The sequence below is a fragment of the Homalodisca vitripennis genome, unplaced genomic scaffold (assembly GCF_021130785.1).
Source record: "Homalodisca vitripennis isolate AUS2020 unplaced genomic scaffold, UT_GWSS_2.1 ScUCBcl_1544;HRSCAF=5289, whole genome shotgun sequence".
Classification (NCBI taxonomy): domain Eukaryota; kingdom Metazoa; phylum Arthropoda; class Insecta; order Hemiptera; family Cicadellidae; genus Homalodisca; species Homalodisca vitripennis.
The window spans coordinates 60379-74719 of record NW_025777661.1 but is presented as its reverse complement, the minus strand read 5'-3'; the positions used below and the strand labels follow the sequence as shown (position 1 = coordinate 74719).

Here is a 14341-nt window from a genome sequence, read left to right as displayed (position 1 = left end):
TTTTTTTCGTAGTCTAGGTGTCAAAACGTAGTACATGTCGTAGTACATGTCAAAAGTATGCAAATAATTCGTTTTTGAACTTCATCGTCACCTTCCTTTTTGTATCTCTTTAGACTTTGACTCCAGATTACAGGAGTCAAGTATCTGACAGCGTCAGAATTCTGACGCTCCACTAAGTGGAAGGTGAAATGGAGCTAAACTCAACATTATCAATGGCACATTTGTTACTCCACATTGAAATAAATACAGAATTCAACTACTCATTAAACAATAATAGTTTTTTCTGTACGTCTTGCATCTGATAGATGTTAAATTTATCGACCACACAAAAAGCATGGGTAAACGTGGTAGATCGTGGAATCTTCTCTTCCCACTTTTCGGCATCTCTGTGATTCTTGTTCTGTCTCGGCACCCCCTTACGATGAAGATAGCGTTAACGAAATGTTTATAAGAGGCTGTACTTTGTTCACAAAGTATAATTTGGCTGAGCGTTAGCGAAGGGGCTGGAACAATTCAAAATCTCTTTGTCCCTCCGCACGATATTTAGAGAACGCATTGACCTATAAACTTTAAAATTTGTTTTTAATTCTAATTCGTCAAGTTAGATGATGCTGAATGTCACTCCATGGTATTTGGCCGAGACTTAACGAATATCCGTAAAATTCCTCGAGAAAGATGCGTCGTACACTTTAAACTTTGAATTAAATTTCCAGTCTTCATAGTCAAGAATGGGTTCTATGATGGTGCATGCCAATCTGTGAGATTTGGCTAAGCACCATTGAAGCCTTATCAATGTCAGGTACAGTTTCTCAATCTGCTGGGTGAAATTTCTTACCTGTATGACTGTCTCTCCGACAAGCAGGCAATACAGTGTTCACTATTCATCCTACTATTTAAAAGTAGGAGTACCATTGGCTACTTACTGCCCATATACTATCAGACTCATGTATAAAATCTGGGAAATCTGGATTTTGAACAAATACTGTTCATACCATTACAGACCAACAAGACATTCTATTGTTGTTCTCTGATACTATTGTAATAATATGGCTACACTGGTTGGTACGGGTTAATTTAACTATAACAGTTAATTGTTTTATTTTATTCATGTTAATAGTATAAAATTAAAAGAACGTCCTGTTCAAACATTTCATTATTACCATATTAAAAGCTGAAACATTTAATATGTAATAACTTTTACAGACAGAAAACTTAATTTCATCTACTTGCAGTCCTCTTGTACGGTAGAATAGGGCGAATGATAACAGAAAGCAAATAAACATACTGGACAATTAACTGCACTTTTTATTCAAACTTTGACTTAATATTTTTACAATTAGAAATGGCGCAGCTTATTCTAAATAATTAAGAGGTTGAACTTTGATGAGTTTACTCTTTACACTACTAGTCTTAAGAGTCACTGCTAATATCTTCAACATCCAGTAAATGGTCTCGATTAGGCTCAGAAGACTGCATCCCAGAAACAGGTTAGCCACTCCTCCAAGGGAAACTGGACATAGCATTATAAATTAAATAATAACAAAACATTTAATTATTAGTGCAGATAATATTAAGTAGTAATATGAATATTGTGTTTAAATTGTTTTAAATTATTTATACAGATAACATCATAACTTTTTAGTAACTAAACCTATGTGTAATCTGGAGTAGTTCTAAAATTCTTAAATTTACATTTTTTTAGATATTGATAAACTAAAACGTTATCATTAAACCCAACCATTTTTGTGGTACAGTGGGCTGAAGTTGACGAACCGTTTTCATTGAGTCACACCCTAATTCCTACTACTCTATAAGTTTCTACTTCCTACTACCCTATAAGTTCCTACTTCCTATTATCCTATAAGTTCCTACTTCTTACTGCTCTTTAAGTTCCTACTTCCTACTAATCTATAAGTTCCTACTTCTTATTATCCTATAAGTTCCTACTTCTTACTACTCTTTAAGTTCCTACTTCTTACTACTCTTTAAGTTCCTACTTCCTACTAATCTATAAGTTCCTACTTCTTATTATCCTATAAGTTCTTACTTCCTACTACCCTATAAGTTCCTACTTCCTACTACCCTATAGTTCCTACTTCTTACTACCTATACGTTCCTACTTCCTACCAACTCTATAAGTTCCTGCTTCCTACTACCCTATAAGTTCTTACTTACTATTATCCTATTAAGTTCCTACTTCCTACTACTTTAAGTTTCTACTTCCTACTACCATATAAGTTCCTAATTCATACTATCCTATAAGTTCCTGCTTCCTATTACCCTATAAGTTCTGCTTCCTACTACGCTACAAGTTCCTAGTTCCTACTACCCTATAATTTCCTACTTCCAACTACCCTATAAGTCCCTACTTCATTATAATTTCATACTTCCTACTACCTATAAGTTGGTAGAACTCGAACACGATGTGTCGCTGGTATCGGACAAAGCCTGTCTTGCTGTAGTAGATGTCTACATGGGAGAAGGCTGTCTGGTTGGCTGGGTCCTCAGGGATGGAGCGCTGCAGGTGAATGTCGTACACTGTGTCGAAGCAGGTAGCGAGACAGTTGCAGTTCAGAGACTCCATGAGCTCTCGGTCAGTAATTCCAGGAGTGTCAGGAGGCGGCCGGTAGAACCGGAACTTGCCTGCAAGAAGCGAGACAATTGCAGTTCAGAGACTCCATGAGCTCTCGGTCAGTAATTCCAGGAGTGTCAGGAGGCGGCCGGTAGAACCGGAACTTGCCTGCAAGAAGACAACGAAGACAACCTGTTGAGCGTTGACCTGTTGCGGTGTTGATGTTTGTTAATCAGCTGATTACACTTCGGCAAAACCGCAGCAGCAAGGAAATCTGTCGTTACGTACCTTAGAGTATGCATCCTTATCAGTAATGTGAGTATTACTGTTTTGTACTTGTATCCTAAGTTTTTGTTATATTGCTGGCAATGGGCAAAGTGGAAGTCCCGTACTTAAGAGATTGGCGTCCAGTAATATATTAAATTTCAAAATTATTTTCAACACTATCAATTAAAAATCTATATAACAGTCTTCATTCCACTCTGATGTGTTTTAGAGACATGATCAAATGAGGCGTCAGTAGAAAACTGTAATTGACAGAATGTATGATGAATAAAAATACAAAATATTTTAATTATACATTCCAAAATTTAGATAATAATTCTAATCATTAAAATATTCTTAATCAGTAACAATGTAATTTAGGTAAGCAATCATTATAGGTTCATTACATCAATCACAAACAAAGATTCATTATAATAAAACTGTTCATTTTAATTTTAAAGAAGGTTTCAGAATTTATGGTACATCCAATCATAAGTTTTTCAACGTGTTTTCAATGATTCCAAATGCTCTTCGAAGGTGAAACTCGTTCCATTTAAGGGTGCTCTTTGCTGGATAAATCCCTGAATGCCATTCTGATTTCAAAGCAGTACAGTAACGTCCGTACATTACAAACTTTATTTTTCCAATCACATTACATTAGATTCTCTATTTTAATATTATTACTGTACTGAAATTGAGAATCTACTATATTTTTAATAAATTAAACGGATATTTTGTGAGAAAACATTTTCAACTATTATTAGAAGAAATCTCAAGTGAAGACATAAATTCGTTTCTCAATATTTGCATAAACTAATGATAATTAACAGTTTACTTACTGGAGTGTTTTGCAATGCATGTCAAATGGAGTACTCCACATTCTGGTAGGTGCATCTCTGAAATTATAAACATTGCTTAGAAAATCTTACTATTTTTATATTTATGATAATATTTTATTTAGTCCCTCAGCAGTAAGAATTTTACTGGAATTTTACATAAATTTGATTATAGTGCTGATAAAAATTGTCAGCCACCATTTAACTACAAACTATTAGGTTTTATTCAAAAAAGTATTAGCACCTAAATGAGTTCGATAAAAGACCTCTATACTCCAGAAAAGATTTTTGGATTTCAAAAAATAAATTTCAATTATCAAATTTTGCTGTAAATGACCTTTAGCATTTTGATACCACCATTTCATTTAACTAACTACCGTGTTATTTATTTTAAGGGAATCTGATACAGTTTGTTTATCAATATATCAAATTTGTATCACTGTTGCAAAACAAAGTCCAAACAACACTTTTCCATTGATGGATTCGTACTTTGGAATTCGTGCTATTTCTGTTGGTTTTAAGAGATTTTACTGTGTACCATGGATTACGAAAATAGTTAGCTATTTAAAACAAGATAGAATGATTTACTAAGAGTTTTTTATGCATGACATTTTTTATCCCCCCCCCCTCTCCCAAATTTGGGGGTCAGTTAAGTCAAATTAAAAAAATAACTAACCTTGAAGGACGAAGAAGTACAGTTTGCAGCGGCACATGAGCATGATGTACTTGTACCGACACTCGGCCAGACATGTGCTGTGGGTGTACATGGTGTCGGATGTGCAGCTTCTCCTCGTCGGGGAAGAGACAGTGTCGGTCGTCCACAGGGAGAGAGCGGATACCGTCACTGCTCGTAGTTATCTCCGCGGCTATGCCCAGACTTATGCGCGCGCCCTTCGCTGTGGAAGCGAACACGCCTGTTCCCGCGAGAGGTAACTCGTACGAGGTGTGTATCAGGATCTGTCACAGAAATATCAATATTATTACCGTTTCTCTCTATTATCAAGACTTATGCGCGCGCCCTTCGCTGTGAAAGCGAACACGCCTGTTCCCGCGAGAGGTAACTCGTACGAGGTGTGTATCAGGATCTATCACAGAAATATCAATATTATTACCGTTTTTCTCTATTTTCAAGAGTTATGCGTGCGCCCTTCGCTGTGGAAGCGAACACTCCTGTTCCCGCGAGAGGTAACTCGTACGAGGTGTGTATCAGGATCTGTCACAGAAATATCAATATTATTACCGTTTTTCTATATTTTCAAAACTTATGCGTGCGCTGTGGAATCGAACACGCCTGTTCCCGCGAGAGGTAACTCGTACGAGGTGTGTATCAGGATCTATCACAGAAATATCAATATTATTACCGTTTGTCTCTGTTTTTCAAGAGTTATGCGTGCGCCCTTCGCTGTGGAAGCGAACACTCCTGTTCCCGCGAGAGGTAACTCGTACGAGATGTGTACCAGGATCTGTCACAGAAATATCAATATTATTATGGCATTATTGCAACAAAAAGGGTTTTACGCTCTACTAAGCATTTTTTTTTCTGTCCGTTATTTAGTTGTATTTTATATAATACATATTTTCGCAACCCTGTTACTCGTTACTGGTCAATATAAGTTACATCCGATGTTCTTGGAACTAGATTCTTGGCGGATTAATATCCTAATTGGCACGCGTATTAATATTTTCTTTCGGGAACTTTGTAAACCATCCTGCTGCCGAGAAATATCTCGCGGCCCGTGTCCGTAAGTAAAATTTATATTTCCGTATTATAAATTAGCCCTTTCATCCGATACATCTAATTTTAAATGTAATATAAAGTTGTTAATAGTAAAGTAACTAACCTTGGCTGATGTTTTATTTGGCAGATTAATATTGATAATAGTATGGTGATGTCCTTCTGACGAGACCACGTTGTCATGAATCTTAAGTTGTCTCGATAAATGGCTAAGACTTCTATTTTACTAATCTTCACTTTTTCCTACTACAAATGCAATGTCGAGCTAAGGTGCTGACGCCCGCGCTTGTGAGTCGACATCGACGTGAAGAGATGTTAATTTTAAAGTTGTATTATTATTAAGCTCGTATGCAAAATTTCCGTAGAACATTGAGACCATTAGGCCCACCCCTATGTCGTCATTTAGTTCAATATAACTCTATTTGGCGGCAACGTGTCAATACATTATTTATTTTTAACATCTGGAAGTGGTGCTTTACATATAACTTAAGGAAACTTTGCATATCGTGTCTTTATTACTACGACCTCAGCTGTATCCAACCTCATGTGTTTCGTCTATTCGGTACAGTTCTCTTAGGTCAATTATATATATATTTATATAATATATATATTATATATATATATATATATATATATATACAGGGTGGTTATAAATTATTGTACACATTTTAAGATTGAATAAATAAATAACCAATCAACTTAAAACATGGAAATTGTTTTATTAAATAGCAAATTTAAATCAGTTTTATTACCAATGAAGGACAAAAAGATTACTGTTACTCATACTTTTACAAGGAAACTAAACTAATCCCACGTGCTCTCCGAGGTATGCACGCAAAGTTTGTAGTCCAAATTCAACCTCATACCATGTGTTTCTGAGCATTGCTGGAGTTATGCTTCCAATACCCTCTCGAACTCTATTCTTGAGTTCCTCAATATCTTGAACTTTTTTGGTGAATATTCTGTCCTTGACATAGCCCCACAAAAAAAGACTAAGTGTGTAATGTCTGGGGAACGTGGAGGCCAAGGAATTGGACCATCCCGTCCAATCCAACGACCAGGAAACGTGTCATTTATAAATAAATAAATAAAAATAAATAATGTCTTTATTTGGCAAGCGTTCATCAAAGTTGCAACTTTGCTTTTCATGACAACTCCTGTTAAATATACAAATTCAGGATATTAAAATTAGAAAATTTAATACATTTACAAATCAAAATAACTAAAATTTACCTAGACAAACATTTTAAAACACTTTTTTTAAACCTAACAAGGCTGAGAATACATTTAGGTAGTCACGTACTATCTTACCCCAATGTGGAGGGGCACCATCTTGCTGCCAGTAAACATTTGGTTGTCTATGCTCAATTTGCGGTATTGCAAAAAGTTCATGCATGTCGAGGTATACCTAAAGAGTGACTGTCGGTTCTGCGAAGAAAAAGGGTCCTATCACTTCATCTATAGCCAATGCACACCAAACGTTTATTTTAGGGCTGTCTCTTTCTTGTTCTCGAACATTATGATGATTTTCAGTACCCCAAATCCTACAATTGTGTCTATTCACCTTACCAGAAACATGAAAGGTTGCTTCATCAGAAAAAAATTACTTTTTTCAAGAAATTGCTTTCTCCAATGTTTATTGTTTGTTCTTCGAGGTCAAGTAATCTAACAGCAAAATCGTAGCGTCGAGGTTTATCGTTAGGTTTTAGTTCATGTAATAACTGAATTTTGTATGGATGGAGCTTAAGGTGTTTGTGCAAAATTTTTAAGACTGTTGATCGAGGTAATCCTAATTCCAAACTTGCACGCCGAGTAGACTTGCCAGGGCTCCTCGTAAACAATTCTCTTACTTGATCAACAATAGCTTCAGAAACTGGAGGTCTACCAGCACCTTTTCTATGTTGGACACTTCCCGTCTGTTCAAACTGCCTATACCAGCGTTTTATAGAATTGTTACTCGGAGGATTGCGGCCATACTCTAAACGAAACCTTCTTTGAACAGTTATTACAGATCTGCTTTCATGAAACCAAAGAACACACCTTGCTTTTTCTTGCACACTAGCCATTTTGATACTGAGGTTAGTTTAGTGTTTGTTTAGTCAACTGTAATTAACAGCTGGTGTGGAAAGATCCATTGTTGACCAGCTGACTATGTCACAACACAAGTCATTAAGAAGAATCATACCTTACACCCACAGTTTAAGTGACATTTTTACTTTCTTTTTATAACTACTTTTTATAATTATTGTAATGTGTACAATTATTAATTTTCAGTCAGTATATAAAACTGTTTTAAATTTACAATTTAATAAAACAATTCCCATGTTTTTAAGTTGATTGGTTATTTATTTATTCAATCTTAAAATGTGTACAATAATTTATAACCACCCTGTATAATATTCCACTTAGTCCTATAAGAACCTTAGCGCTGCTTCCAGAGTGACAGGATATTCAGAATGGGAAAGATTAGGAGATAGGAACCGCCTATTGAACCCCTATTCTACTCATGAGGAAGAATTAGGGCACTAATCTCAGTCATGTCCCCCCGGAAGAAGGGGAGGCTAACTCTGAAACAGCCCCTCCAGTCAAAGCAGGCAGGGGGTGGTAGCCCTTTTTGAGGCTAGCAAGAACCTCTGATATTTAGAGAACGAACCTCACCAACTCCAACAGTCATCTCCCAGCAGGGATCACTTCTGGCTGGTTTATACCTTCCAGTTGAACCCACCACTGGGCACAGCAAAAACCGTATTGCCACTTAAATCTGGGTAACCTTATGGATGTCCAGGAGCGGCACATCACTAACCATAAATGTTGAGATTCTGAAGTGCAAGGGTAATTCGATAGGTTTAGTCTACTCTTCTAAACATAGTCTAGATAAGAGCAGTGAAAAAGTTTGTTCGATAGATCTTTTGGATCTAAGATCGTAAATGTATCAAATTGGCACCTTCCACCATGAACTTATCGGTGCTACCGAAGATGATGTGGTATAAATTATTTAATAGTAAGAAACTCGATTACGGAACAAATCCAATCAATATGTTTTTTCGCTATTTCTGTATTTCCTGTGGGTTGAAAAATACGAATATTTGCCTTAGAAATAGTTAACAATATCGAAATTTCTGAGTCAAAATCCATCTGTAATTTAGAAAATTCATGGATAATTCTTAATTGGGTAATCGAATGTTTATATGTTATCCAAATACGTCTATCCAATGAAGTCAAAATAGAAACATAGAGATAAAAAGCGGAAGTCTCATTATAGCAACTCCTCACAGCGTGATCCAACGGCTAGGACTAGTACTATAATCGACAAGACCTTGGTACAAACATGAAAAAACGTTTTGCTATATGAACCCCATGTCAATGACACAAGATTCTCAGATTGGAAATGAGTGATAATGAAACTAAAACTGTCTTTTATGCAAATGATTTATGAACCTATATTTGTGGGAAAACGTACATTTATCCCGATAAATATTCAGTATTAAAAATAAAATCTCACTAACCACAGAAATAGAATGAAGAGTTGTAATTCCCCGTAATTTCCCAAATTCCTTGTAAGTATGATCATTTGTGCACGTCCTATTTAACAATATATTTTAATCATCAAATCTAGATCACTTATTTCCCGCACGTCCAATCGAAAGAAGACGTAGGTAGCGAGGGGGTCCAAGGGATCCTGATCCTCCCCCCAACTTTTCAATTTTTTTTAATTACTGAAATGTACTGCTGAAAGATCGTTCTCAACAGAGAAACAGGTCAAGAACTTTCTATGGAACAAAATGGAGGCCTCTCTGTCCACTACGGGAAAATATAAGTTGTTTGGACCCCCTCCCAACTATTTCCTAGCTACGTTCTTGGAAAAGAGGAAGGAGGACCAGCTTATCCACAAATGGTCATGCTCATCAACATAAACGTCTACAGAATTGAAGTATGAAATGGACGTAACTGAGACACCATTGACGACCCGCTGCGCCCTATAGCCGATGTTGTGTCGAGGGTCCGTAGGCCGCAAGTAGATCTGCAGTCCAGAGCCACCGCTGATACCGGTGGTTCGTCTCAGTTCACACTCCAGCCGCTCATCATCGTCCTCCTCCACCATACCTTCGTTCTCCAACACTTCGGATAGTGGACTGTAACACAATTAATTAGTACAATTGTTCAGTAATATCAGCCTTCATTGTTATTCTTATATATTGGTAGATTTAACATTTGCCGTATTTAATTTGGCCATTTAGCACACCGGGAATTTGATTCTCGTGATTAGAAAATATTTTTGATAAGTAGCTGAACACAGTTTTATATTAATATGCCCTGAATGATGAACTTCAATAGCGTTATCTATGACAAGGCAGGGATACGTCATACAATGAATCGTTCAATGAAACCTGTCGTAACATGTTAGACGTATCTAATGGTGAAACCATGCAAGGAATACGCTGGTCAACCAGACTAAACTCATTTGTAGCCTATGATGTCTGTGACGTCAAACGATCCAAGGATCTTGAAAATCTTCAACACCAAATTTTATGAATCTATGCAGACAGACGTATACTCCTAATTCCAGGAGTCAGTCTGTACCAGTGACAGATTTCAGATACTCCACTTATCGGAATATGAAATAAAACTTAACTCATCATTAGCATTAAATCAACCCTTCCCACCATAGCTACGTGATGTTGCTAGACCGTGTTATGTGATCGTGTCTAATGCATCATTCAATTGTGCACCTGATGAGACAATGAGAATACCTCTTCATACAGATTACATTGGATACCTGCTGAGCAATTACACTAAGCTCCTCTGTAGCCTGGGTTCTGATGGCAAAACGATGAATAAAGTTTATTTTAAAAGTCTTCGTCACCGAATTTTCACGGATCTCTTCAGACATACGTTGACTTTCGATTCCAGGAGTCAACCTCTACAAGTACCATTTTCAGAGCTGCGCTAAGCGGTAGGTGAAATAGAGCTTAACTCAACATTCACATTAAACCATACTTCCAATTTTCAGTTTCCCTTAACACTATTTTTTCACAATCTCGAAACTGTTACTTACATCACAACAAATTAACAGTACATCAAAGTACTAACCAGTGTGACGTAGCTTCTGATGTCAATGAATTGAAAGACCAACAGTATCCTTGCTCCGTCCTCTGCAGTTCGAATATCTCGCAACAGTTCACATTGCTACCGTGCCATTGACACTCGTAGAATATTTCTGCGCAAGTTGGCATTACCTATGCAGTTAAAACATCAAAGGTAAGTAGTGTTGCATTTAACTGGTCTGACTATTGTAAATTAAACCTTTTTATTGCTTACTACGGCGTCCACCTAAAGAGGAAGTCGGGTGTGTATGAAGCGGAAACTGTTTAAGAACTTGAATAAATAAATTCATTAACATAGCAATTTATTTAGTCTCATGAGAAGAAACAGAATGCGGACATGAAGGGACCAACAACATGTTTCATTGACAATATACGAATATCATTGAGATGAGCCTGCGATTAACGTACATGCGAGTATTTTTGTCACCATATGGAGTGATGATCTGGTAAAGATTCAACGTAAGGTATACAGTAGAGTAGAGAATGAAAAACCCTAGCTCATTGAATATGTGAGGTACTATAATTCGTCATCTACCATATGGCGATTATATCAAGTTTATAATTATTATACCTGTTCTGTTAAGGGTTATAAGTTTTATTGGTTTTGGTTTTACTGTTCCTATATTTTTTAGTTGGAATGTGCGTATGAATCAGTGACGGGTGAAACACCTTAATATATTTCATACCGAACAGTAAAAGCTTCAATATTGATTGATTAAAACAACTATTTTCAGAAAATGTTTATAAAATATAAAAAAGCAACTTTAGGATTGTTAATAAATCTTTCACAAACAATAATTATGGTATTTTGTTTGATCCTTTTCCCATCCTGTTACGAAGGGATGAGATCGTATTTGTAAATTTAGAACCTTTTTGTCTATGAAATCAATATTTATTTAGCAAATTTCCCACGATAATGCCCTCACAAAATCTAGAATAGTGCAAAAATGCAACGAACTACAAACATATTTTGATATGAATTTTCAGACTTCTATCTCAGGTTCCACAAATCCCAATTCCCACATTCCTCATTATCTCATAATTTCTTATAACCAGTGTCCCATCACTCGCCATGGAATTCATGGCACTGATTGCGGACATGAACAGTTTATAACCTAGTAGTTATTATTGAGAACTGGTTTGTTCTACCGTGTGACATAACTGTGTAGCTTTGAGTGATTAATACTTAACGAATCATATATTTAGACATTAGTTTACTAACCTGTAACATGAACTCTGTTATGTTGAGGTCTACAAACTCTTGCAGAAACTGCGAAGTTTCTTGTGTTCTCAAGTAAGGTTTTATCAGATGGTAACTCGGAAACTGGAGAAGTGACAGCATACTCATCACGTACGACAACATGTTTTCTTTATTTTTTAGTGGAATTTCAGAGGGGAGATACCTTTAAAATGAAAATGTACATAAGATTTTCCCTATATGGTATTGGAAACCTGTACATTACAGTCCAACCAACTCTCTTATAGCATGTCACTTATAGAATTCCCTCCTCTTTCCATCGTATCGTCAATAATTATCGTCAGCATTCGGACTTTTTAAAGCAGACTTATATTTATACCTCATTTTCCCCTTCTCACAACATTTCCCATTTTTGTTTACTTCAAGTGCTGTGTCGCTAGGTGATGTGCCTATATTAATTTTTTTTCTTGTCTCCATTCAATTTGTTTTGCGATACGCTTATGTTTTGCAATCGTACAGTTTGTGATTCTCCTGGCTGGAGCTGGAATTTCTTATTTAAGTTTTATAATTTTTGCTGTCTTTGGTGAGTTCTTTACCAGGTGTTGTTGATTTTTTAATATTTTTTTTCGTGCTCGACCTTATATCTTAGGTTTTGACAGCTGAAGATGGGGACAGATTCCAGATCTCAAAACATTGATATGTTTGTAAAATGTCACGATTGAAAATTTTCGAAATCTTGTAAATCCTTTTGAAGTATGCATCGTCAATAATAAGCCTTAAACAAAGATATCAGTTTTATTGTATACTGTATTGATAATAACTCAATATTTTAGTTCTATGAAAGATTCACTCTCAATTTTCACGTATTTGGATGGCGCACGATATAAATAATTATTAACTTCGATATACTAGTTTCTTGACTGGTAAATGATATAAGTATGATAATTCACTTCCGGCACCACACACCTGGTACTCAATGTTTGATAAGTTATTTAACTTATTGCTAGCCTATTTTGTACAGTAATTCTCTTTTCATTACTAAATGTACACTGGGCTGTATTTCCATCTTTATTTAGAGAAAAACTCGAGCAATGTTAAAATATTACAAAGGCTAACTAAATAGTAAATCAAGTATTAATATTTTAGTATTAGCAATTTGGGATTGCGGTTGATAGGCCAGGTAGTTTTGACATTGCTGGATCTGAGGTCAATGCGATTGTATGAATGATTGTATGAATCGTGAGTATGAGGTTGTGTGAATGTGTAGATGAAATCGTGTAAATTGGCTTAAAATATTGACGAGTGCGATACGATGTAAAAATTATTAAAAGAATGCAATAAAGAGATTATTATTATATTTGCCTAACACACACTCACATACACAAACGCGCGCGCGCGCACGCACGCACACGCACGCGTCAGCCCAGCACCTATTGTGTACCCCCATGTATATAAATTCACTTATTGAAATAAAAACAAAGATAAAAAGCTTCTAAATTTCATGGGATTCTATACCCAGATCTTCAGAAAGTAAAATAATACTATAAAAAACCATGTTGAGCCAATGGCTTCTCCTTGCCTTTATGAAAATATTAAATCTGTGCCCTGTTATTCTGACTCTAATGTGGTTAGCTGTTTGCCCAATGTACACGTGTTTATAGAATTTACAATTACTTTGATAAATTACATTTTTAGAGTCACAGTTTACTTTGCCAATGATGGGATATGTTAAACTAGTAACGCTACTTTTGAATTCCTTAGAGTTTTTCGTAATTTTGCAAGAACCACACATGGTTTGTTGCACGGGTATATATATATACATACATACATATATATATTATTATTGTCATGTTTACTAAGTATTATTTATATATAATTTTACTCATTACAAATAATATCTATAAAAGACAAGACCTATCTACAAGTGTTTGATTATATATCTGTCAGAGAAGTGTTTTGCTTTCTTTTATTGTTATGTGTACAGTTTAATAAGATATCTTTATTTGTTTACTAATTAATTCAAGTATATCTCTCTAGACTTCTGTTATCCTCAGGGATGGATTTTCATTATTGTTTTTTTTTCTGTTTAAAACTTAAATAATATATTTTTGCTTATTTCACACTTTAATGAACATATTGAATAATCGACTAGGTATAAGGTAATCTGAACTTTACGTAAAACTGATGATTGCAATTTGCCACTGGTGTTCCATTAATACTGCACAGTATAGCGCTTTGATAATACATCAAGTAAATCAACCGGTAAAGTACTCAACCGTTGCTTACCAATTTAATAAGGAATGCATATTTTAATGGTTCTAGAGGTAATCTCCATTGTGCTGTATGTAGTGTTTCTGGTACACTATGTCTACTAAAGGATATAACAATTACTAGTTGTGTTTAATTATTTGAGCTTATATTAGAAATGAATTTATGTACTCGGTTACTATCTGTTGTTATAAACGACTAATATAGAAAGTTTGCTAAGACCTGCCAGATTGAGAGTTGCTTGAATTTTTATTGATTCTATGCACTGAATGTAAATATAACTAAGAGTGTAGCTTTAATATATAACAAAATAATTTATATTAAATCTAGTAATAAATGTAAGTTATTAGGGGCAATATCATA

The 14341-nt window shown here is 35.4% G+C and overlaps 1 protein-coding gene across 1 annotated transcript; it reads right to left on the bottom strand.

Annotated features, from left to right (window-relative positions):
* Positions 1 to 1350: 1350 nt before the first annotated feature.
* On the bottom strand, positions 1351 to 11875 carry LOC124371508. The gene is made up of 7 exons (XM_046829860.1): positions 11735 to 11875; positions 10499 to 10644; positions 9261 to 9540; positions 5034 to 5135; positions 4349 to 4629; positions 2398 to 2663; positions 1351 to 1510 (listed from the first exon to the last, which is right to left on the bottom strand). The coding sequence occupies exons 1-7, from the start codon at positions 11873 to 11875 to the stop codon at positions 1353 to 1355; spliced, it is 1374 nt and encodes a 457-aa protein (XP_046685816.1). The 3' UTR covers positions 1351 to 1352.
* Between the last annotated feature and the right edge of the window lie 2466 nt (positions 11876 to 14341).

Coding starts and splice junctions, on each gene's coding strand:
- LOC124371508 (XM_046829860.1), bottom strand. CDS start 11,875: ATGTTGTCGTACGTGATGAGTATGCTGTCACTTCTCCAGTTTCCGAGT. Junction 9,541..10,498: donor TCAGAAGCTACGTCACACTG/GTTAGTACTTTG, acceptor ATTGTGTTACAG/TCCACTATCCGAAGTGTTGG. Junction 1,511..2,397: donor CGAGTTCTACCAACTTATAG/GTAGTAGGAAGT, acceptor TGCTATGTCCAG/TTTCCCTTGGAGGAGTGGCT.